Source organism: Varanus komodoensis, unplaced genomic scaffold (genome assembly GCF_004798865.1).
Source record: "Varanus komodoensis strain SLA01 unplaced genomic scaffold, ASM479886v1 scaffold15, whole genome shotgun sequence".
In the NCBI taxonomy this organism is placed as follows: domain Eukaryota; kingdom Metazoa; phylum Chordata; class Lepidosauria; order Squamata; family Varanidae; genus Varanus; species Varanus komodoensis.
In genome coordinates this window covers 12,186,227-12,212,825 of record NW_025335440.1, presented here as the reverse complement: position 1 = coordinate 12,212,825, position 26,599 = coordinate 12,186,227, and the positions used below count along the sequence as shown (strand labels likewise).

Below are 26,599 nucleotides of genomic sequence, written 5' to 3'. Positions count from 1 at the left end.
TACACACACACACACACCACACACACACACACACACACAGTAAGATTCCTGAGGGCTGAAAGAAAAAAAAAAGAATCAAAATACCAGAATTAAATCTTTAAAATCAAGTAGTGTGATACATCTATGGCTGATCAGTCAGGGGAGCTTTGTTTAAATAAAATCGCCTGCAGCAGCATGACACTGATGAGCATTTAAATTATTGCTGCTAGTGAGGAGAATGAGGAGAGAGACTCGCTTCTTATACAGCTTATGAGCAGCCACTGTACTAAACATGGTCCCACACGGCGAAGGCTCTTGGTGAAGAACCTTCTGGACTGACTTCACCTTCTGGCTGCCCTGGGCAGGAAGGAGCAGAGATGACTTCCTGTCTCGGAGGGCATCCCTGAAGCAACAAGGCATTCCTGTGCTCTGGTGTGTTTTGTCTTTCCAGCCTTGCTCTTCAGCCCTGACTCCTGCATTTTTCCTTGGGTGCAGCAGTTCCATTGCCCTCTGATCCTAATTCTTCATGCATTATTTACAAAATGCTTACATTGACAGATTTCAAAGTGGTGTACACAAATTGTACAAACATTCCAATATAAAAGCCACAAATAGAATATGTAATATTGACATAACCAGAAGGATAGCTTAGAGGGGAGGCTGAATGATGCCGGGAGGACTTGTGGAAACGAACGGTTCTTCAACAAGCACCTAGAAAGGAGAATGGTCGGTGCCATCATGCTAAATGCCAGCCCGCCTTGACAAACAGCAGGAATGTGCCACCGGGCATCTTCAAGAATTCCATTTTTAGTCTGATTCCGGTAAGAATGTACTAAGACCTGCAAGGTTCTGCATATTTCAGACAAAAGCATTGTGAGATTTTTTTAAAAAGTGAATGCAGGAGGAAGCGAAGTGGACAGATGTAGCTATCTTTGGACTTTGTTTTTAAAAGAAAGGGGTTTTGTGGGTTCAACCATGTTCATGTTTAATTATGCTGTCACCTCTGTTTTCACCTCTATTGTCACATCTATTTTTGGATGATTTCCACACCTCCAACAGCTGCAGGACAGACAGATGCATCATGTGCCAGGAATAGCTGTACCTGTGGAACCTGGTTGATGCAGATCAGTGAGAAAATCATTCCAGGTTGTTGTTCAGCAGAATTTTATGAAAATGCACAAAGTTCTTCATGGGAAAGAAAGAGCTTGAGATTGTGCTAAAAGGGTCAAATTTAGCATGTGCTCAAGCTAATTTGAAACTCAACATTGAGAAAACGAAGATCATGGCATCCGGTTCTCTCACTTCCTGGCAAATAGATGGGGAAGAAATGGAGGTAGTGACAGATTTTATTTTCCTAGGCTCCAAGATCATCGCAGATGGGGACTGCAGCCAAGAAATTAAAAGACGCTTGCTCCTGGGGAGGAAAGCTATGGCAAATCCAGACTACTAAAAAGCAGAGACATCACCCTGCCAACAAAAGTGTGTATAGTCAAGGCTATGGTTTCCCCAGTTGCAATGTATGGCTGTGAAAGCTGGACCATAAGGAAGGCTGAGCGCCGAAGGATTGAGGCCTTTGAATTGTGGTGCTGGAGGAGACGCCTGCGAGTCCCTTGGACCACAAGGTGATCAAACCGGTCAGTCCTAGAGCAGATCAACCCTGACTGCTCTTTAGAAGGCCAGATCCTGAAGGTGAAACTCAAATATTTTGGCCACCTAATGAGAAGGAAGGACTCCCTGGAGAGAAGCCTAATGCTGGGAACAATAGATGGCAAAAGAAGGAGGGGACGGCAGAGGATGAGGTGGCTGGATGGAGTCACTGAAGCAGTCGGTGTGAGCTTGGGTGGACTCCGGGGGATGGCGAAGGACAGGAAGGCCTGGAGGAATGTTGTCCATGGGGTCGCAATGGGTCGGACACGACTTCGCAACTAACAACAACAAGCTAAGTTTTACCCTTTTAGTGCTCCTTAATACTTAACAGCGTGATTTTTCTCTCCAGGTTTGACAACGGGGCACTGGTGGCCAGGGCTGTGGTCCATGTGTTGCCCATCCCTGCCTTAACTCTTCAGCCTGGCCTCCGGGACTATAATCCATATCAGCCTGCTAGCAAATACATAAGAACTAGGAAATAGATCTATGTCAAGAAATAAGCAAGACATACACAAGGCTCTCAGAAGAAAGACACCACAGGATTAATTTTAAGCCCTAAATCTGGCATTGGGGCAGCCTAGTGAATTCAGGAAATGTAATGATTAGATTTCTGATCTCCTTTCTGCATGATCTTCTCTCCTCTGCTTCATGTCAGGCATCTGAACATAATCTCACTGAGGTCATTTTGAAAAGAGGCAGGAGAGGGGAGAGGAAAAGCTAAAGTCTTACCACAAGGTGGCATATAACATTCAAAAATCTTTGCTCAAGAATAAGTGGGGCTTCAGAATTTAATCTCCTAAAACACAGCGATGGGAAGATTAGCGTCCTCATTACCAGCCCAGAAGACACAATTCTCTCTGCAAGAAATGGGAGAGGACAATTCACAGCATCGCTAGCTATTTGGTGGTAGGCATCTTGAACTTTGGCTTCGGTCCTGCATTAACCACTCCTCCAAAGTAGCTCTACTGGGAATAAATAGTTCCAGGAATTTATCTAATGGTGCATACTCAAAAATCACCGCATTCAGATTAGTTACTCCTTAATGCCTTTCGAACAGCCTGTCATGCTCACAGCCGAGGCAATAAAAGGCAGGACTCCTTTTTCAATGCACTCGTGGGCCAAGGAGCGATTCTTATCACATTTGTGATGGTGAATATCGAATTGCAATGGAGCCACTCTTTTAGACTGATGGCAGAATTATTTTACACATTAATTTGCAAAGAATCACCAGCATAACCTGGTATAAAAATGGTTCCCCTGAGCATACACAGAATGCCTTGATTCTCATCACTGATCAGCAGCCCCACCTCATCTGAAAATGAGGGACGCATTTCTAGTACAAAGGATATGAACTCGGCTGCCTCTATGCCTCTCTTTGCTATGCGGGCCAAAGCGTGTGGAGAGTTGTAAGGTTTGCATAATATTGTGCCCTTGGTAACTGGCCAGGCAGCCTCAGTTAGTGGGCAGAATGGAAATAAATAAATAAATAAATAAATAAAACAATGCAACCCAAAACCCTGCCTGTCATGCATGTCAACCTAAGTGTTTAACCAAGGTGCATAAGCAAAGAACCTCTCATCACCATTGGTCTCCTGTTTGCTGGACATTTTAGACAAAGAAAGATCCCAACATTTTCAAATCATAAAAGAAGAAGAGTTATTAGCTTTCCGTGATACAAAACTTATAGTCTTCAGGAGCGCCTTACTCCACGCATTCCTGCATGTTGTAGATCTCCTATGGAGGTCCCGCTATAGGTCCCCCTCCCTAGGAAGGTAGCAAGGGGGAGGGCCTTTTCTGTGGTGGCTCCTCAGTTCAGGAATGCCTCGCCATTGGAGATTAATCAGACACTTACTTTATGAAGCAGCTGACAAAAACATTCCTTTTTGATGTACCTACGGCACTACTTAAACTATCTATATTGATGGCACTGGTTTTAAGTTTAATCTAATTAATTCATTGTATTACTTTACATTTCGCCTGATCATGTATATTGTGTTTTATCTAGTTTATTTATTATTATATTTTAACAGTATTATTTTATTAATGTTGTTATTATTTTCACTGTAATGGTCACCCAAAGAGCATAAAGCTAATGGGCAGCTTTTATACCAATTTAATAATAAATAAATAAAAATAATGAAACTTAAACGACTTCAAACCTAATGAGGTAATGCCTGCACGTGTTCCATGGTGATGGCTTGTTTGTTCTGTTTGAATGGTACTTAAAAACCCAACTGGGACAGATCATTGCTGAAACAGTCCTTAAAATTCTCTGAGGGCACAGCCCGTGCTCTTACCACCATCAGGAATCATGGACGAAACCCGTTTGTGCCTCCTGGCCCGCAATCGCAGCTCATACGCATGCAAGAAAGCAGGCAGAAGGACTCACCTGGCCTGACCCCACTCTTCAGCCCCATTCCCTCCTTTGTTCTGAAGCTCCGATGCTGCTTTCCAAGCCAAGGATTCTCAAAGCAGCTTATAACCAACCGATAATACGGCCCTGCGTCCAAACTCACACCTGCCAGCAGCAGCCCTTCACCTCTGAACGATGGACGGGGCCGGTGCGTGCGTCCCTTGCAGTCCCGGGGCATCCGGAAGCGGGGGCTGCATGGTTGTTGGGCAGAGAGTGGGGAAAGCGAGTGGCCGGCAGCTGGCGCCTCCGAGAGAGGTGGTGTGGCTCACAGAGCAAATGCTTGGCTCAGGACTGCGCGTTGCCGAGTTCAGATCCCTTTTGGCCTCGGAGTTCACTGAGCAGCCCTGGCCCAGCTGCCTCTCTCCCCTTAGTGCTGGCAACACGAGAGGAGGAAGACCCGCCTCCATCTCAGCTTTCTGGAGGTGGGTCAGCCCGGGACAAATAGACAGGAGTACTGCCGTGCATCTCAGGACCTAGGCTGCGCTGACTTCACCAGCCTGGCTTAATCAGACGATTTGCAACCTACTTGCAGCATGAGGCCAGGCTGAAGCTCAGACAGATGCAGCATCGTTGCCTGGAAGTAGATCACGTCATACTGTCCAGGAGGGTCACTTTGCTGAATGTCTTCCATACAGCCAACCCCCCCCCCCCCGAGACTTCACGGGCAGGGGGTGTAGCCTAAGTGTCTGCATGATCTGTGTGTAGCACAGACGTTGCTGCATGATTGTATTTCATGTTGGACTATATGAATCCCATCACAACCATCCCCATTATGGTCCACCTTTGGCACAATTGGTTTTTCCTGGTCCTTGCCTGCTGTTTGCATAGATCAGTCCTCCCTTTCACTCTCTGAAAGTTAATATATTAAATTTTTCAATTAGCAGTGGCAGCTGGAATGATTCCAGTCAAAGGGAGCTTTGCTATTTATTTAAATGGAAGAGATGCTAAACCAAAAGACGGAAAGAGATCACAGAATGCGCGAGCTTCAAAAGACTTGCCTGCACTCACATTTTAAAATCACACACTTAGATCTTTGCAAGGCTCCTGCATTAATACTTTAGGTGACATGACCCTAAATATAGTCAGGGAAAACATATTTGGTCTACTTCCTTTAAGGGAACTGCTACAATACATAAAAGAAGATGCCACTTGAAATGAAAGCTATCAGACTTGACAGGCACGACAAAGGATTGAGAAACTCTAAGACATCAGTGGAAGAGTCTAAATATACACATTCATCATTCGTGCAAAGCTGGCTTGGTAATTAGAATGGAAACCAGATGCGAAAGGGAGAAGGTGTCCAACTCGTTAATTAGGTGATGTGGGAAAAAGGACCCTATAGGAGCTGCTTCTGGGTTGTCCCGCAGGAGTGAAAATGCAGTAGCTGCCAGACTCTCTGCCTACATGGCTGCCGTTAGAGACAGGTGCTTAGCTACTTCTGGTCACCCCAACTGTGAGAGAGTTTCCTTTCAGGGACCAAAATGGACTTACGCAGTCGTATTTCTGCACAGTTACAAGATATTCCATCAAAACCATGACATCCTGGCCTCTTCCACCAGATGTCACTGCAAGGTTTCAGTATCGAGTAGCGATAGTGGGACCCAATCAGGATTAAGAGGAAAAGCTGTCGTAATCTCCCTTTCTGACTGCCTCTGTACTCGTGGAGCAAAAATAACACAGCCAGGATGCTTGGGACAGGAGCCGGCATGAAAGTCAACAAGAGGACAGCACATGGCTTGTCCCGCTGTTGGTACAAATCCCGATTTTGCATAAGACGTTGGACTGATGGAGGCTGAGCCACTTCCAAGGTCTCACGCGGCGGCTATTTCAGGGCTGCTTCATTGCACACGCGCAGCAGAGAAAAATGGCTGTTGAGCTTCATTCCAGGCTGGAATGACAGCCAAGCGAGCATGAGCTTTCTGCAGAAACCTTACCTGTTCTCCCCCTCATTTAAGGATGCTGCCAGCCTCACATCTTTATGTTCCAGGGTCAACATACACATAAGCTGTGGCAACTCTAGCTCTGTTCATTTTTCTGAGCAGCTGGTTGCACACAACCTAAAATCCACTCCCGGCTGTTTGGCTGTCAGCCTTTATCCTCCAGCAAGTTCCTACTTCATTAATTCCATGCGGCAAGTGGGGGGCCCGCCTGTTCTTTGGAGTGAAGCATTTTTAGCATGAGGGGTAAACTATGAAACATAGTTCAGGAAAAGACAGTGAAGGTGCATTCCAAGGAGAAGAAGGAGGTTGGCCTAAACTTGGGCTGAGTCTGACTCAAAGTAGAGAACCGGCACTTCTCTGAGAGGGTGTCCCTGGATAAGGTCTGCCCTGCCTCAGTACAGAAGTTCCCAGGAGCTCTCCGCCTAAAAGTTGCCACTCTGGCCACTGCTTCTTCCATCTTTTCTCTTGCCACAGAAAATCCATGAAGGAGGTCTATAATGCCCTCCAGTTTTCAGCACCAGGAACCCTCTGCCTGCAGGCACCCAAAGCCCAATTCGCTGATGCTCCAGTAAGAGGGACTGCCAAGATATGGAAGCTAAAGGAAAGAGGAGTTCTTACCAGGGACATAACTGTGCTGGTCTGATAGTCCATGAGGACTGGTAGCCATTCTCTAGGTGGGAGCTGCACCAGGAGATACCAGGAAATGAACCCAAGACCTCCTGTAACCCAGGCTAGGGCCCTGTGCCAAGGACAGGAACTTGCAGAGGGGTGGAAGCTGCGCAGAATGTACATCTCCCTCTCAGAGCTGCCAGCTCACTGACGTTTCCTCCGTTTCTCTCTTCAGAGGGCTTAGGTAGTCATTCCTGCTTCTAACAGGATCTGTTTTGTCTCACTTGCAACATGGCAAGCAGAACTTTATGCCTACTTTCATCCCACAGTCCTCCTGAGCAGGCTGTGCCACTAACAGGGGACAGCTTTTGTCCCGGAACCTGTCTAATCCCTGCCTGTCTCTCTTGTAGGTCTATAGCAAACTGGGCGCCTGGAGAAACTGTCCAACTGAGTTCCAGTTCAAAGTTGGCTTTATTTATATGCCACACCTCCACACTGAACCGTGTCCACATCGGTAAGGGCCAGATTCGGATCTTCTTCTGTTCACTTCCATACCACTCAAGAGCTGAAGCTCTCTGGGTGGACACAGCCAGATGTAAATGGAGACATCACTGGCCGGGAGAGCCTTCATTTGAGAGGGTACAGCCAGAGATGACCTGAGGGCATTTTCAGGTGCAACCCTTTCAAAAGGCTTCTTGAGACAAAGAGGAAAGCAGGAAAGCGCCCAGACAAAGCAAGACATCAGCATGAGAAAGACCCACAAAGCAAATACAGCTAAGCCACCTCCACGGCCTTAGTCTTGCCTTACTCCAAGGAGACCCAGCCTCCTGGCTTAAGCACCCTTCGGGATCATGAGAGTGGGGTGCTGATGACTCCGGGATTCTGAGAGCCGGGGGGGGGGGGCGGGGGGAAGACACTGACGCAGCCCCCCTCCCTCAGTGAGTCAACCTTCTTCCCACCATTGGCTTCTTCTCTCCTCTCCTTGCGTCACACCAGACGGATGCCCCACAGCTGCCTTCCTCATCTCTCCTCCAAAGCGAGGAGGAGGAAATGCCAGGGAGCAGCAGCCGATGTCACCCCAAGCAATGAAAAGGGCGCCTGGAATTGGTTCTGCAGGTCCTTTCAGGCCTTTGCACCTTCCTCTACTGCATCTACTCTGGTTTTGCAGTAAAAAGTTTAGAGGGGGCTGCTGCAAAAGAGCAAGGCGGCTCAGTTTCTGCAAACGGGAGGCAAATGTGTATTTTAGCTTCAAGACCCCTGCTTAATCTAGCCTTTCATGTTATAACTAATCTATTTTTCAGCCTGCAACCTTCCAGCTAAATTCGCTAAGTAGATTATGCTACTACATCAGTGCTGATTGATTTGAATATATGTTTTGTTCCTCCATATCATTGGGAGTCAACAGTTCAGCATAATACCTTTAAAAAGTTTACCCAATGGCAGATTTATGAAAGAAAAAGAAAGCTTAACTCGAATGCTGATGAACTCCTGCATTTCAAACAGAAAAAAGCCTTAAATCTGCTCCTGAATTTACAAAAGAAGCAGTGGGTAGTGTGGGGGTGGTCTCTGATTAATACCAGAATGAGTTTTCTTTGCTGTGACAAAAGCGCTCACGCACCAAGGAACTGAGAAAAATTAAGTTCCTTCTGTTCGGGGTTTGCCTTCTGTCCAAATGATTTACTGTGTCACCAAGGTATCACTGCTGGGATGAAATATGATCTGCAAAGTCTGAAATGCATATGCAAAAGAACCTTAGTAGGGAAAAGAAAGTTGCAAGCCCATATTTGCCACCGGTCTGTGTAAAAACTGGGAGCCTGACCCCATTTCTGAGAAGGATAGGCTTTTGCATCCCATCTGGGGTGTGGCGGTGTGACAAACCACCCAGCTGGCTGTTGCAAGCACTTCTCCTAGGAGAGGGGAGGCAAACTCCAGGGACAACATGGAAACGGCAAGACGGACACCCCGACAGTGCCGCCCCCGCTGCAAGCATCCTCTCGGCACAGCTACCGATTATAGGACGCCTCTCGTGCCTGCACAGATGGAGAGACGGCTCAGCATATGCTCACCATCCACCTCCCCACAGCCAGTCGCTAAAGTGATAGCATGTAAACAAGTAAAAATACAATAGTGCAAATCCACAGGACCTGACAGACCAAGAGGACAAACATGAGGCGTGCAACAGAGGAGGCAAGTTGCAGTAGAGCGGGAGAATTCTGCAACAGGAGGAAGCCAGGATGCTTCTTAGGATGCCGTCATGTCCGTGTGCCGGCTTTCTCCATTGTGCACCAACCCAATCATCCATGTATCCACCCATGTGAATCTCCATCCAGCGTCTGCTCAAAGGGTGACTGGGCGAGAGGAAACACTGGCCTGGCCTCAGTCTGGGGCAAGCCCAGGACGGCTTGGGTCCTGGTTACCTGAAGGAGCGCTTACATCCATATTTGCCCAGTCGCCCCCTGAGATCGGCGGGAGAGGCCCTTCTCCGGGAGCCCTCCGTGAGAGAAATTAGGAGGGTGGTTACTCGGAGAAGGGCTTTCTCAGCGGTGGCGCCTAAGTTATGGAATGCGCTCCCCAGAGAGGTCCGCCTGGCGCCGTCGTTATTTGTTTTTCGGCGCCAGGCTAAGACCTTTTTATTTAAGCAACATTTTAAATGCTAAATACAATTGAATTTTATCTGGCCAGGGCGGCTTATTTTATAATGTGAGTTTTAATTAAGATTATTTTATATGGATTTTAACTTGTTTTATCTATGTTGTAAGCCGCCCCGAGGCTTCGGCGAATGGGGCGGCATAAAAATGTTTTAATAAATAAATAAATAAATAAATTTCCTGCGTTCACAAGTACTGTGATGAGGTGCTCTGTGTGCCTCCTTGCTCAGCCCGGTCCTAAGGCTTGTTAAAGTTCTTTCTCTTTAAGCTGGGATCAAAATAGAGGACCGTACAGTAAAAGAGCACACCTGGGCACCCTATGCTGGGCACAGGCCAGGAAGAGCTTTGTGACTGGATTTCTCTAAATACACAAGCTGGGCATGAAATTTGATACATGGAAGGGGGTGAAATGGGATTGCATTTGGGGGATGGAGAGCCACTTTTCCCAGCATTTGATCCGGAACAGCCCTTTCCCAAATGCAAGGTCTCAGATGAAGCTGCAGTCCTCTTTTAGCAATATGGGTTTGTGCAAGCACCCCTTGAATGTCACGGATGCTTCTTCACAGAAGAAAAGAATCGCAGTCCAAAGACTTGTGGGAAAGCTTTGGCTAAATGTGTGCCAAGGGCCTTGTTTTCCAAGTTGCATGGAAGAAGCATTAAAGTGGGGGGGGGGGCAGCTTTCCCCAGGTGGCTTTTACTGAACGGCCCCCTCAGATCAGACTTCCAGTTGCAGGCTGGACCGGGAAATCCATGTTCTCTTGCCACGCCAGGACAAGTCTGGAAGTCGATGGCAGTGAATGAGGGAGCACTGTGGGCATCGCGGCCACAGAACAAAAATGGGCATCAGCAGCACCATTATCTTAGCCTCTGCCCTCTAAGCCTCCCACCATGATAACTGCTCCCCGCCAGCAATTTGGCAGGAGCAGGTTACGGGCAGAGAGGGTATTTTGACATCAACCAAGCAAGCAGTGGAGGCACACAATTATTCACTCGAAGCATGTCCTTTATCCCCATAGTTTCTTATTATGGGATGCACTCAGACACTGTGAAAGTGGAATTGGGCAGATGGTGGATTTTTGCCTATGGACAGACCAGTTGGTCAGTTTCACTTTTTCTCGCATTCAGATTTTTAAAACCTTAAGTTCTTTCCATTCTGAATATTAAGAAATATGACTTTTGGAAACTTGCCCTAATTTCAATTGTCTTTTAGCTCTGTATTACGGTGAGAGTTGAACACAGGGGAAGGGTTAGGGTTAGACAAACGAGGTGTCTGGCAATGATGTTGATGAATCGAATGTGTTTGGAATGGGCAGAAAGGATACGCTGTGCAGAAAAAGCTTCTCAAGGAAGGCTTTTTGAAAATCACATTATTTTCAATTGAAATTTAGCCCTATATTAGGGTTAGGCGTGTGGACCCGGGTATGGTTAGGGTTAGACAAAAGAGGTGTCCTTGCATGAATATGATGGCTGGAATATGTTTAGAAGGGGCAGAAATGATGAGCAGTGCAGAAAAAGCTACTCAAAGAACGTTTTTAAAAAATCGCCCTCTTTTCTCTGGAACTTTAGCCCTAAATTAGACTTAGGGGTGCACAGCAGGGTAGGGTTAGGGTTAGACAAATGAGGTGTCCTGGAATGATTTCGATGGCTGGAATGAGGTTAGAATGGGCAGAAAGGATACGCTGTGCAGAAAAAGCTTCTCAAGGAAGGCTTTTTAAATATAGCCCTCCATTCTCTGGAACTTTAGCCCTATATTAGAGTTAGGGGTGGGCACCAGGGTACGGTTAGGGTAAGACAAATGAATCACATTTTGAAGGCTGGAATGTGATTAGAATGGGCAAAAAGTAAAAGCTGTGCTGAAAAAGCTACTCAGGGAAGGCTTTTTCAAAATAACATTATTTATACTTGAACTGTAGTGCAATATTAGGTTAGGGGTGTTCCCCAGGGTAGGGTGAGGGTTGGGCAAATGAGGTGTCCTGGAATAATTTTGATGGATGGAATCTGTTTAGAATGGGCAGAAAGGATGACCTATGCAGAAAAAGATACTCAAGGCTTTTTTAAAATCACATTATTTTCATTGGAACTTCAGCCCCAAATAAGGGTTAGGGGTGTGCACCCCGGTAGGGTTAGGGTTAGACAAACGAGGTGTCCTGGCATGATTTTGATGGTTGGGATGTGTTTAGATGGGGCAGAAAGGATGAGCTGTGCAGAAAAAGCTACTCAAAGAAGGCTTTTGCAAATCACCCTCTTTTCTATGGAGCTTTAGCCCTAAAATAGGGTTAGGGGTGTGAACCAGGGTAGGGTTAGGGTTAGACAAACGAGGTGTCCTGGCATGATTTTGATGGTTGGAATGTGTTTAGATGGGGCAGAAAGGATGAGCTGCGCAGAAAAAGCTACTCAAAAAGGCTTTTTAAAAATCGCCGTCTTTTCTCTTGAACATCAGCCCCAAATTAGGGTTAGGGGTGTGCACCGGGGTAGGGTTAGGGTTAGACAAACCAGGTGTCCTGTCATGATTTTGATGGCTGGAATGTGTTTAGATGGGGAAGAAACGATGAGCTGTGCAGGAAAAGCTACTCAAAGAAGGCTTTTCCAAATCACCCTCTTTTCTATGGAACTTCAGCCCTAAATTAGGGTTAAGGGTGTGCACCAGGGTAGGGTTAGGGTTAGAGAAACGAGGTGTCCTGACACTATTTAGATGGTTGGAACGGGTTTAGAAAGGGGAGAAAGTATGAGCTGCGCAGAAATAGCTAAACAAAGAAGGCTTTTCCAAATCACCCTCTTTTCTATGGAGCTTTAGCACTAAATAGGGTTAGGGGTGCGCACCAGGGTTTGGCAAACGAGTTGTCCTGGTATATTTTTGATGGTTGTAATGTGTTTCTATTGGGCATTATTGATGAGGTGTGCAGGGAAAGCTTCTTATATTAGGTTTTTTCAAAATTGCCTACTTTTCAATGGCATTTTTGCTCTTTAGGGCTAGTTGAGCGAACCAGGGTAGGGTTAGGGCAGTAGTGCTGAACCCATGGAATGGCTGCCACCGCGGCCACCGGGAGCCCCTCTTTTGGCATGCTACCCAAATGGCCCCCACATCGCTCCGGCAGTTCAGCATCGGGTAACAGCGCACGCTGGGGCCATGCCCATGCTCGGAATGGTGCACTGGTGCCATGCAATGACAATACAAGCCATGACTCATTAGCCGCAGCTCGTCTGAGCTTTCACATGGCCGTTCAGTCTGTTGCCAAGGATTTGTGTGTGTGTGTTTGTGTATTCGCTTGGAGTGGCTGTGAATTGTTTTTTCTAATCTAAAACTGCAGTTTTCAGATTTTTTGTAGTGTTGACACTTTGTGATAAATAAGGTAGTTTTGGGTTGTAGTTTGGGCACTCAGTCTCTAAAATGTTCGCCATCACTGTCCTAAGAAATTCTCTCACCAAAACAGCCCTGGCGAGCCGCTTCTAGTAAGTACAGTGCCAGTGTCCCCAGCCTGGTGCCCTTCAAGTGTGTCTGACTACAACTCCCATGGTTGGCTGCAGGGTGCTGTGGGTTGAAATTTAACAGAGGTATGCTGGTAGAGACAGGAAACCTGGAGATTCTTTTCTTTCTGTTTTTAAAGAAAGCTAGAACAGGGAGGACTGAAGCCAGCTGTCCTTTGGCAGAATTTACGGAACAGAAAATCCTGTAAGGAAGGATGGGTCACCCCAGTAGTACACAGTGCTGACAGATAGAAGGGGTTGGGCAGAACATTTTGGGGACTGGCGTGAACTGACTGCACAGCTTTGCTGCACAGAATGCATGGCTCGGTGTTCCCTTGCTGATGAGAAAGCTACAGCTGTTCCTCCTGAGAGGACCTCCGGGGTGGCTGGAAATGGCTCAGGTGGCAAAGGGCCTACGGAGCAGGAAGGATGGATGGACCGGGCTCTGTTCAGCCTGGGAAACACAAGTTGATCTTTCAAATCTTGGAGAGGCTGCTATGTGGATGATGGAGCAAACAGCTTGTCTGTTGCTCCAGAGGAGAGGACTGAAACCAAGAGGTCCAAATTTCAAGGGATGTTGACTAAATCTCGGCGACAACTTCCCAGCAGCATGGGAAGCTGAGCAGCAGAAATAACTGCTTCAGAAGGTCCAGGATTTGAGTAGAGATGCGCACGATGGGATTGCTGGCTTTTTGCATGCAGAGTATCCCCTTGAGAAGCTTATAGGCAGGAGCTGGATGCTGTATGCAGCAGTGGCAGATTTCCTCCAATAAAGCATTATTTCAATGCCATCTATCTATACCAATGTATGTGCCTATGCCTGAGAGAGAAAGACTGAGAGAAAGTGGGGGGGGGGGGGAGAGAGAAGACAAGCAGGCCCCTTGGAAATATTCAGAAGCGGTTAGCCTACCTTCATATAGCCAGTCGCTGAGTCCATTGAAAATAACTTTGTCTTTTCCGGTGGAGACCACGCGGATGGCCTGCTTCCCCACATGGGCGCAATAGTAGATGTTGTTCTCAAAGATAAATATCTACACAAAAATGTGGGAGAGAAGCACTTGGTCACTGCGGTTAGCTCAAGAGCAAAGGACTTTGTGGTCATTAGTTCAATAACAGGCATATGGACCGTGATCCAGGGCCCAAGGAGAATCCGGAACCATCAACAGCTTCAGGGCAGGGCACTCCCTGCCACAGCGGGGTTCTCCCACCATTCTTGCTATTTATATTGTGACGGCAGAAGCTGCTCCAGGCTGGGCTTCGGGGAAGGGTTTTTTCAGTTTCTGTTTTTATGTGACCTTACTTAATATTTCACTTTTGAACCAACTGAAACTCAATTATCCTTCATAATTGCTCTTAATTAAATTTTGCAATGGAATTCATCAATCAAACCGTGCAAAATACTGTGGGAAAAGTGCACACAAATGATATGTTAATAACACATATTAACACAATATTGTGCTAATAAAATCACAATAAGTGGATAGTATTAAGAAAATTGCTTGGAAAATGTGCATATTAGGCAAAATTGCATATAAAATAAATTTATGAACTGAAATCGACACAAAAATGCATATGGATTTTTATATAAATCTTTTTCTTTAAACATCTTTCATTTGGGATTAACAAAGCTTTAGACTGGGAAAAAATCTCAGCATTAAAGCCGAACTAAGATTGGGAAAATGAGAAATTGAGAGAGAGCTGCATCCAAATCTGAGACTGATTTATCCATTTGCGTTCCTGAGGGAATTTGCCTTCTATACAACTCCGTTTTTTTTAATATGCATAGTTCATCGAAAAGGTGCATCTTAAAATATGATAAAATGGCGGTCATCTCTTTGAGCATTGCCTTTGTTTAGTGTTAGAGAAGTTGCCAAGAGACCCAATGGGTTTGTATACCAATCAGTAAGTGCCTTTCTCTGGGGAGTTAACTGTAGCATTTAAAGTCCTAAAAACTGGCACAAATGAAAAATCAAAACAGAATGAAAACCACCATGTATATTAGTATAAATAAAACTATCAACAGCAAAGCAGGGATACAGCAGAACTAAAAGCACAACATGGTCTTAAAAGGAAAAAAGACTTTCACCTGGGGCCCAATGACGGTGACATGGCTGCCTGCTTCTCAGGCAGCAGGTGTTGCGAAAGAACTCTGCTCTAAAAACAGCAAGGATCCAACCAAGTCCATCCCTGCATTATGTGCAATCCCCCACAGCAGTGGTGAGCACGAACAGAGGTTTGCCATCATCTTCACATGTACATAATTCCATTTTATCAGGAAACTTATACAGTCATATGTTTGCTCCCCTCCCTCTCCAGCTGATGTTTAGTCATCTTTTTTTTCCATTATTTGGAACAATCACAAAAAATAATATAGAAACAAAGGTGATGATGATGAAGAAGAGGACTAAGAGGAGAAAATTCGAACAAACACTTAACTCCTCCTCTCTCCAAGATATATTGTCCTTTGGGACTGCTGGAGAGAAATGCAGCCTCCACTAATTAAATTAAATTTAATTAAATTTGGTTCCTGTTGAGTCTTGAGTCTCTGAGGAATGGCTGAAAATCCACTTTTTTGTTTTCAGTCAGATAAGTGAGAAAACAAGGAAAAAGACAGAAGATGATAAAAAGGAAACAAGAGGTACAAAAGAGCGGATAGGGAAAGTCTGCCTTCTGGGTTGGCCGGGCAAGTACAGGGTCATGGCAGTTGTGAGTTGGCAGCTGGAATCCACGCACACCGGAAAGACTCCCCATACGCTGTCGCACTGGTGTATCTTGAAGGTCTACAGGATGCCTTGTTATTCATGGGTTTGTACCTTATATGGCACTGCCTAGACATTTATTATTATTATTATTATTATTATTATTATTATTGGCATTGGCATTGGCATTGGCATTGGTATTAGAAAAGGACAGACTCCACAAAGGGAAAATACCTGAAAACAGGATCAATAATTCAATATTCAGTGAATCCAGATGTTGGCCTACATTTCTGTCCTTGTCATTAACCAAATGTCTTGATCCCTGGGAAACCAGCATCCATCAATTCCTTGGATTTCTCTAACGATTACTGCAGAAAATCTGCTTCATTGTACAGATAACATCTCTGCATCTTAAAATCTCTCTCCAAGCAATGTATTCAGAATATATTCATCTAATTTATTCTGAAAGGGCTTATGTAACTGGCACATCAGCCTCAAAATACTGAGATTTAAAAGGCATATTATATATAACCTTTGGTAGACATTTAAGGCTTGGATTTTATACATCTAAAGATATTTGGAATGAAGTTAAATCTCTGCCCCAATGTTAGGCTGCAATTTCTGGCATCATGTTTATAAAAATGCAATGGTGGGAAATGAGATTTGCTTTCAGCTCAGGTTTCACAAACTATTACACTGCAAGAGCACATATGGTACAGTGAAAAACAGGAATACATCCCAAAGCAAGTATAGATCTTAGTTTAATATCTGCAGTTGTTTTGGGGAGTTTGCCCAAGGCTCAAAAATAATGCAAGTAACATTTTAACTCGGTCATAGGTATTTCAAGTCTTTGTGGAGTTAAAAAGGCTTCAGAAAAGCTGTGTCCAACTGAGCCCAACTGAAAGCAAATATTATCAGCTGTGACAGAGAGTAAAGAATTTTTCTTTCCATTCTTTCAACCCTCTACTGCACTACATGAGCTACTGAAATATAGTGCAAAGCACACAGGGAATTGACAATGTATTAGCAATTAGAAGAGGGGCTGTCATTCAGTAAGAAAACCCCAAGCTTTCCATGCAGAAGGCCCCCATTGCAGGTGGCAAATACCTGACACCTACAGCCAATCAGGGTAGCTAATACAGGGATTAAGCGTCACCCTGGTTCCACCATTTCTCAACCTCACCTGCACTGCAGGGTTGTTGTGAGGATAAGTACAGAATGGAGGTCATGTACCCTTCTCAGAACCTCAATAAATGGTGGGATAAAGATCTAGCAAAAACTATGCAGTAGGTATGACATTTTGATGCCTGTTCTAAATCTCAGATGGGAAGGAGAACTTCCATAGAAAGCTAGAGAATACATCAACAACCCGCTTACTGCTCATACCTACATTTCTTTCTATTTCTTATACTTGTGATAGCCTATGGCTATAAACAATAATGATATGCCAAAGCTTAAAGCTTTTTATTTCTTTTTTAGCATGCATTACAAAACCAAACCAACCACACCTTGAAGAGAGAGAGAGAAGAGACAAAATAAACAAAAATATTGCAGTTTCTTGGATAGGATTTGAAAAGACCCAAGTTGTCAGTGGGTGCTCCGTCTGTCCAGCTGGGTGATATTCAGCCTGTTCTGAATGGGGGCGCACTCCCCCTAAAGGCAAGGTTCAAGGTTTGGGGGTGCCCCTGGACCCAGAGTTGTCAACTGAGGCATGTGTGGACCTGGTGGCCAGCAGCACCTCTTATCACCTTAAGCCGATATACCAACCTGGACAGAGAAAGCCTTACGACAGTTATCCGTGCTCTGGTAATCTCTCAGCAGGGCCACTGCAATGTAAGTGAGGCTGCCTTTGAAAACCAGTCCAGAAATTTCAGCTGATCCAGAACAGGGGAGCGAGGCTGTTAATGGGACTGGTTCATGGGGAGACATTATGCCAGCCCTCTTCCAGCTCCACCGGCCGCTGGTTGAAGCCTGGGCCCAACTTATAGTGCTAGTACAGTGGTACCTTGTCTCACGAACTTAATCAGTTCCAGGACTGTGGTTGTGACCCAAATTGGTCGTGAGCCAAGTCAAATTTCCCCATAAGGGTCAATGTAAATAAAGTTAATCCGTTCTGCAACTATTTTTTGTACTCACAAAAATTTGAAGCAAAGTGACAAAGAACAACAAAGATCGCGGCCATCTCCCCCCCACACCAGCGATCGTGCGGGGGGGGGGGGGGAAGGGCACGATTGTGGGCGCACAGAGGGGAGGCGGGCGCAGGTGTTGGGAAGAGGCGGGCGGGGGCGCGCTCGGGCAGGGAACATGGGCGCAATCGCGGCCATCTCCCCCCAGCACGAACACGGCCACCCCCGCAGCACGACCGCGATCGCGCCCATGCAGGGAAGGCAGGTGCGCTCATGATCGTCACCCGATGCAGAGTTCACAACCTGCAGCAACATTTTATGAAATTTCTGTTTGCGATCCGATTTGGTCGTGAACTGAGGCATTCGTGAGCTGAGGTACCACTGTACTAACATGCAAAGCCCAAACGGCTCAGGACCCGGTTATCTGAAGGATCTCCTCCTCCGATACTAGGAGCCTGAGTCCATCTTTGGGGTCCTTCTCTGGGAGCCGCTTCCAAAGGAAGTGAGGTGGATGGCTACCAAGAGGGGGCACACCTGTTGTGGAACGAGCCCCCCAAACAGGTGTGCACAGCACCTACTGCATATTCTTTTCAGTACCAGGTGAAGACCTCTTTATTTTCTCAGTATTTTAACAGTTTAACGTTGTTTTTATATATTTCATTTCATTCTATACCGCTGCTATGCTTCTATGCTGAATCATGGCAATTGCTATTGTAGATTTGTTTTTTTAAACTGTGTGTTTTTATCTTTTTAACTTCTGTTAACTGCTGAGGGAGCTTTGGCCACTGGGCAGTATAAACATGAAGGAAATAAATAACTGTAATTACATATATGTCGGATATCTCTATGCAGTAGTACGTAGCAAAGCAGGCTACTGTTGTTGGAAAAAGTTATGCACAAACCTCAACAAAGGCAGCCCAGATATCTATATATTTATCAATTTGTAAAATATGCCCAAAGGTCACTCATTCGAAATTTAAAGTTTCATAAAACTTCTGTTCATTCTGTTATTTCAGGTGGCTTATTATTATTATTATAGTTATAGCCTGTCTTTTTCCTTTCAGGTAACTCAAGGCAGTTTATATATTTCTCTTCCTCCTCTCAATCGTATCTTCACAACAACAACCCTGTGAGGTAGGTTGGGCTGAGAGTCTGTGACAGCTCCAAAGTCACTCCATTAGTTCCATGGGCATTTATCCTTCTGCAGTTGGAATACTAGTCTTTCAGCTGTCAAAAAGGTGTGGAAAATCCATTTATGTTGACTATGCATTAAATTCCAAGTGTAGGTAGTAGATAGGTAGTTTCCGTCACAAAATTTATCCAAAGTAATACCTATTCCTACAAGGAAGCTGCCACTGGGCATTGCCAAATCTTATGACGAAGAGAAGCATTAGAAGCACTCCATAATTTGCTAATTTAACTAAGCTCTTATACTCATGCCTCTATGAATTCTCTCCTTGTAAGTTTAAGAGTTCCTTGAGGAACTGAATCCCAGCCAATTCCATGAGAGTTGGGAAAGTGGTAAAGGGATTAGGCAAATATTTCAGGAGACGTCTATCAGTGTCCATGGGCCATGATGGTACCCGCCAGCTCCAGGACAATAGGCATTATGCCTCCGAACATGAATTACTTCTGCAGCTCACACACAATTCCAAGTCCCCTCCTGTCGACACTGCTGTGCAACCAGAAAAGATAGCTCAGGATGGCCAGGAAAGGTCGCTGCAGGGCATGACTTGAACATGTTTAAAAATAATTTGAACTTTCAATGCTCATCAAAAATAAATGGATTTATATTGTCTTGGATACCCAAATTGCCCATGACAAAAATATTTTAGATGTTCCATGAACTATGCTCCTAACATTTTAACTGCTTTGATAGTTTTGACATTAAAAAAGACATCTCCCAAAATAGCTTTTATTCTTGGAACTGGCCAATATATTATGTGAATTACAGGCAGTATAACTTTTAAGAGGCATTTGGTTCTCATAATTTTATGCATGCTGAATAACAGCACAATCGTTCTCAATTTCATTTCAGAGATGGACGTGGTTTAAATCTTTGCAGTGTGGCAGAACTAGGAACAGCTTTCTCCTGCATATTTTCTCTATTTTTCCTCAATTGTAAAAAAAATATGGAGAGCAGAGTCTTGTTAAATGCTCACTGTCTGTGTTTTGCAGATTGCCTGCATCTCTCATTCTATCATTCACTATTGATAGAAGGTTGTCTAGGATGTATAAAAATTTTGCTCCATTTGCACAAAAATGCTATTGGGCTAGTACACATTTGTGCAAAGGTGACTGCAACTCTGTGAAATCTGCAGGACTAGACAAAAGCTGTTCTGCTGTAGAATCTGCAGGTCAGATTCACAGAAATCCCAGCTCATTTGAATCCATCCTGGATTTCTTCACCTTTCCTGCATGTTTAAACTGATGGAAACTGAACTTTTGAGCAAGTATTGTGCTCTCTTAAATGCAGATAAAGATGGTGATGGAGGGAATCCCTCTGTTTTGCCACATGCCCCCCCGCAGACCCTTGGTTTAAGTCTTTTTGCCCACCATTTCCTCCCCTCACCCTTTAAACTGCTTTCCTCACATGCTGCTCCTAAGCTTGCCTTTTCCCCTCCCATGGGGCTGAGAACTCTCCTCTCAGTGCTGTGACCCCCTCCACATCAGCGCTCCCTGCCTGGCTGCACCGAAAAGTGAGCAAAGGACATGACTGCACAAGAAGCTTTGCAAAAGCAAAATCCCAGAGAGAGGCATGACAGAAATGAAACCTTGAGAAGCACGAGGATCCTTCTTGCGGTGATCATCTGCAGGGAGATACAGGTTCCGTTTGGCCACATCATGAACTCAGCGCGTTCAAAAGTCAGGGGCCTTACTTGGTGCTGTCGGGATGTGTTGGACTGCAACTCCTACGATTCCACTGGCCATGCTGGTGATGCAATGCATCCCAAGCTGGGAGAGGCTGGTCTAAAGCACGGGACTAAGCGATCGGGGATTTCTTTGGGCACAGAATGGAGCAGGGATGTTCAGCACCAGCCCCTGCAGTGGACAAGTAATATGAAGCCCTGGTTGGATCACAGACGGGCTTCTGTTGTCAAAGGAGCAGTAAAGCCAATGGCAGCCGGAGCCTGAATCCCAGCCACAACCCATGTGACTGGTCTTGGCTGTCAGGCGTTTGCGAGTGTGTGCCCAGGCCTTGATTCAGGGTCAGCCTGGCCCCACGATCACCATCCACTGGAATGTGTTCCTTTCTTTAGAAGGGAAGCTGCCCCGCTTGGGACATAAACCTCCACATTCCGATCAGACGCCATGCCCGGTTATTGCATAGGTTCAGCAGCATCTTCTAAAAACAGCCGAAACTTTGCAAATAATCAGCCCGGGAAGTTCAGCTTATTGCATTAACGTTCTCACCTTTCCAAGTCCTATCTTTTTAAAAAGTTCTGGTTTTATGCAGGCACATATTATATTTTTAGAGTGCCATGATCATTATAAGAGGAATTCGTGGCAGGAGGTCCTGGAACATGAAGCTGGGTCACTCCTCGTGAATTTGACACGATCGCACTAGGCGTTTTTATTTCTGCAAATAGCTATTACTCAAACGATGTCACTCAGGTGCCTCCTTGTCACTGAGATGATAAATCGGTGTCGCACTGCTCCAGAGCACGAGGGAGGGCGCCTGATACCCATGCGCCCATGTCCTGTATCCCCCCCGCAACAGTCTTTCAAAAGGTCAAGCGATCCCCCACAACACACACTTGGGCACAGCCAGCCATGAGAGACTGGACCTGCAGAGGAGCGTCTCAGTGCGAATATTCCAAAGAGGAGCTCTCATGGCCTTTTCTTTCGCTTAGCATTGTCACTTCTCTATTTCCTGCTTGCAATTATTGCTTGAATAGATGTTGGCAGCTGGATATTTTTAGACTTCAAAATGCAAAGGATACAAAAGTGCTTTGTTTTAGATTAATCTGCACCTGACAGGGAAATGAGATTTTCAGAGGCCATGGTCAGCGTGAGATAGTCATGCTGAGATAGTCTTAGGCTGTGATCCTAAGAACTCTCAAGGCCATTCCAAGACCGTCTGAGGACCCACAGGGTTCTTTGAGTCCTGGTACTGAGGCCCCATGGCTGAGTCCCTGCTTCGCCCCCTCACTGGCTCCTTTCTGGGAGGACGGGGGGGGGGGGGGGGGGGGGGGGGAAGGAGCATGACAGAAGAGGCGGGGGGAGTCTGGGTCAACCTCACAGAAGGAGTCCCATCAGAGTCCCAATCTCCTTCCCTCCCCCTCACCAGCACTTCCTCAAAATGACCAAAGATGGTTACCTAGATAAAATGCATGGGCAAGGGGCAGCAGTGGGGGTGCCACCACTACCTTGTCTCTGCCCCTGGAGTTGGGAGCTTTAGGGTTATGTGCATCTAAGGCAGAGCAGCAGGAGTGTGCTCTTAGACAATCATATTTGTTGTTCAGTTGCGAAGTCGCATCTGACTCATCGTGACCCCATGGACAACATTCCCCCAGGCCTTCCTGTCCTCCACCATCCCCTGGAGTCCAAAGCTCACACCCACCATCCCAGTGACTCCATCCAGCCACCTCATCCTCTGCCGTCCCCTTCTCCCTTTGCTGTCAATCGTCCCCAGCATCGGGATCTTCTCCAGGGAGTCCTTCCTTCTCATTAGGTGGCCAAAGTATTTGAGCTTCAGCTTTAGTACTTCACCTTCTAAAAAGCAGTCAGGGTTGATTTCCTTTAGGAATATCTATATGGCAACACTCCAATCCAGAGCCCCACGTGACCAGCAATGCACATGTATGCACACACACCCTGTCTAATATGCTGAAAAGAAAAAAAAACCTGGGCAAGCTGTTCCAGATGGAGGAAATATCCACATGGAAGTTCCACATCTGGAAAAGATGTCCAGAACGGTACGTAACAGGACGCCTTTTCTGGGGCTCTTTGTGCTTCGTTGGATGCTGAACGCAGGAGGAGAGGCATGCTGCAGTGCCTGCTCCCCGCCTGAGCATTTCCATCGCCTCGCAGGCATGGAAGGTGATAGTCTGACTAGGAGGGGCTGCTGCTGCTGTAGAAATCCTCCACGCAGTCTGGGACTCTGGAAAATCGGAATGAAGAAAGCCTGAAGAGAGCTTATGTCATTCTGAGAAAGCAAAAGGCGCTTGATGAATGTCAGTGGCTGCAGCCGTACAGCTCTGCACTCCAGTGCCTTCTTCATTTGAGCTTTGGGGACCTGGTACAACAGCTAGGAAGCTACAGGTTCGGTTTGCAGCTTGGACATGAAATGTAGGGGGTGGCTGAGGGTGAATCACTGTTGTTCACCTATCCTACCCAACCCTACAGGGTTGTTTTAAGGACAAAACGTGTGTGCCTTTTATGTACCCCAGGCAAACAATACAACAACAACTGCAGCAAGATTGCAACGCATCCCCACCCAATAACAATATAGGTGTCATTCATTTTAGGACGTCTTGGGGCGAGGCTTTCAATGGAGAGGGGTGGGGAGGGGGAAGAGAGAGAGAGAGAGAGAGAGAGAGAGAGAGAGAGAGAGAGAGAGAGATTTGTTATACATAATATGTCCCGCTACACTTCTCATGCAGAGGCTGTATTCTCCCAGGGCTGTGAATGAGCTTCTCAAATTCATTTCCTCACTTTCAATAGCAAAAGTGAAATTGACGAAGTCTATTCAAAGGCTGAAGCTGGCACTTTACAATGAGGAACGGAAGATGCCAGATGGGAGTGTGTTTCGTTAGAAAAGGGTGTGGGTGGGGGAACTACGTGGGCGCACAATCTTATGTGTAGGCGTGCACACGCACACATGGAGTGCTGTGCAAGCTAGTAGCACCCGAGGCATTTAGGGTTCATGGCCGGGGTGTCCTCTACTCTAACTGGATCAGCAGGCGCGGCCCTCACACAAGCAGTGGGAATTCCAGAGGGATGCAAATGCCGCCTTGATTCCAGGTCCCCACCTGAGTCCAGCAACCAAGGTGACCAAGCAATGGCTCATCTAAAAGCCCTGGAAAAATGGTTCAGTCACGACGCATCCTCAGCTGCAGATAAAGAACCACCAGGTCGTCCATTGTGCCCTCTTTCTTACTGGGAACTGCTGCTCATTTGACCCTAAGAAACATCGTATTTGCATTAGCAGTCAGGGGTTACGTTTGGACAACCCAAACCCAAGGGTGGAACGGATTGTTATTGAAGTATATGGGTGGTTGGAATATGGGTAATTCTGTTATCTGAACTACTCATGAAGAGAACTCATGATGGGTAGCTGAGCTGTGATCTGTGGGCTGTTAACCATCATTTGTTTCTAGGTTAGGTTCAGATAACAATAAGCCACGGTTCAATGGCAACCCATGTTTCAGTAACAACAACCCACATTTCAGTGACAAGCTACACTTGTTCCATATCCCTTCTTACAGTGTGGGTTATCGTCTTGTCTGAACAGACCTTTTCCTGTAACTGCCCTGGAGATCAGCACTCTTTGAGGAGAGTTCTTCACAGGACCCCAAAAGCACAGATGCTCTGTTGCTTTCCTCTAAAGCAGGTTTCCCAATTTGACACCCTCCAGATGTCTTAGACGGAGGGATGGTGGATAAGTGGAGTTGGAGTTTCACACACCTGGAGGGGGCTGAGCTGGGGGAGGCTGCTCTAAGAGGCAACCGCGGTTTCCCCAGCTGGCAACCATCCCTCACATTCCAGCTCCAGTCCCTCTCTTTGGGGTGCACCCCAGGTTCCAGATTCAGAGCTTCCCTCTCCGTGCGCCCTACTTGGCTGCCTTGCACACCTAACTGGAGCATCGCCCTTTGTGACACACCTGTGCTCAGGTAACATCTGGCAAATACATGCATCTCTCCCACTGCTGCAGCCGGGTCCGTTTGCCTTAGCGACCCGAGATACATCCGCGCTGCATGCACGGCTGCCGCATTCGGGGTGAGGCACATTTGCATGTCACTCAGAGATCCAAAGTGCCCCAGAGTGGGAATAAGCAGCAGGGCCTTTAAGAACTGATGGTCAGCGGTTTCCTCTCCAGGGACTAGGAGATGAGGGAGCGGTGCTATGCTTTTTGGGGGACCCCACCCAGTGCCCTTGTCTCCATCTCCTTTCTCCAGGCTAGTGAAGAGGCCCAGCTCCACTCCCCTCAGTCCTAATTCTGCTTTTGCAGCCATGTTCTGCCCTGGGTCAAGCTTAGGCGTTCCTAAAAGTGACATAGACCACCATCACTTCCCCACCATCACTTTTATCAGGCTCCTTTATCATTCCCATGTAGGCAAGGGGCCCATTGTGGCCAGAAGCCTGGAGAACCAGAGAAGGGCGGGCAGGCACTTGCTGGTTTTCCAGATGGCTGTGGGCATCTGAAAGCCTTTGCTTTACCCTTCCTCTGAGGCAGATCAAGATGCCTGCTCTGCTTTATTTCTCCTGATTTGGCTCCCCTCTTGCACGGCCAGCTCCGTGCCACTGAAGTGTAGGATTTCTCTGTTGTTTCTAGGCCTCCAGAGTCCACCTCACCCTTCCCCAACAAGCTCCCCACTTCTCTTTTTGGCAAACCATAGCTCTGATCTCTGTTTTTTCTTATTCTCGCCCTATTATCAGCATTGGCCTGCTTGTCCAGTCGGTGTGTGTATTGCACTAATTGATGCTTTCTTTATATATATATATATATCTGTACTAAAATAAAAAGCTCTGCTAGATGCAAAAGCTTCGTCACTGTTCTAGAGCTAATCCTACACTGAGGTCTAGTGCCATGGGTAGTCCTATGTACACACACACACACCTCTGCCCAAGAGCTTGGAGCTGCTTTGTTTGCTGAATCCATGTGGGTAGAAACATGTTTGGATCCATGTGCCATCAAGGCCATATGGTAAAATTACAGCCACCCACCCACTGAAAATGAGATTGTGAATGAAAAACAATGACAGAAACAAAACAAGCCCCATTTCTGTCTATTGGACACCATGTGTTATTCATAAAAGGATAGTTTCGTGGCTGGCTTTGCTTCTGAAAACGGGCATATTAGGTTAGTGCCATTATTAACTGCAGCTATTTTAAGGCAAGCACCGTGCTGGTAACGTTATGTCTGCACCTGATTTGTTTCTCATTAAGTGCTCCAAACTAAGTTGGTGCCGCTGCTCCTTGTTGTAGGCATGTTTGGACCAGGAGTGTCCAACTGAGGGTTTTGATAGTGCTTCTTTTCAGGGCTCATTCAAGCTTTTATGTAAGGCAATCGGTATCACATTCAGAAGACCGACTTTTCCTGCAGTGTCCCTTTCTTCAAGGGGGATGCATGGGAAGAAACATGTTTGAACGTGCTTGTTAGGAACTCCTGCAAGTAAGGAAAAACGTGAAAGCAAAAGGGCTAGATGAGGACTCTCTAACTCAGGAAATTTGAACTGTCAGATTAGAGTGGTGTCATGGACCTTTCTGAATGAGGAGCTGCCTCGCGTAGGGAAGGGCATCATTGGCTCACATGGCCAAGTACCGCTTTCAACGGACTGGCTGCAGGGAAAGATCCTTGATCAACGCTTCTCCCACCTTGCCCCGGGAACTGAAGGCAGTGTCAACTTCTTGTCTGCTTCTGGCATCCATGTTTAAGTGGTTTTAATTGTGATTTTATTGTGAATTGCTGGATGCTGTGCCATTTTTATCTGTCTTGTTGCAAACCATCCCGAGATGTTAGTAGTGGGACGGTCTATAAAAGCTTTAAATAAAATAAAATAAAATAAATTCAGGTTTTCTAGCTCTTGTGTATTGTTTCCAAATCTGTTTGGTTAAGAGTCATAGGAGCACAACACAAATGTGTGCACATGCCCTGGAAATGCAGTTTCTTTAAAAGAACCTCATCTTCTGTTAGGAACTATTGTCCATTGCTAACTCTTTAACTGGAATTTTTGGAAACTGGGATTAGGAAGTTAAGCAAATAGTGGGAGTCCTGTTGCTTTCCTCATGTACTTTAAGACATGAATAGCTGAGGATGTGCCTGCCACTGTAGTCTTCCAGCCTGTTCCAACAGCTCACAGTTCAGGCTTATTCTCTGAACTTTCTGAGGTCCAAACCCCGCCATCAC

General features: G+C 46.1%; 1 protein-coding gene across 1 annotated transcript in view; it reads right to left on the bottom strand.

Annotated features, from left to right (window-relative positions):
- The window catches only part of DPP6 (dipeptidyl peptidase like 6), a 372,651-nt gene that overhangs the window by 65,076 nt on the left and 280,976 nt on the right, over positions 1-26,599 (bottom strand). Inside the window, exon 8 of the mRNA XM_044425269.1 lies at positions 13,612-13,732. Coding sequence (XP_044281204.1) covers positions 13,612-13,732 — 121 coding nt within the window. The remainder of the gene's footprint in view (positions 1-13,611; positions 13,733-26,599) is intronic.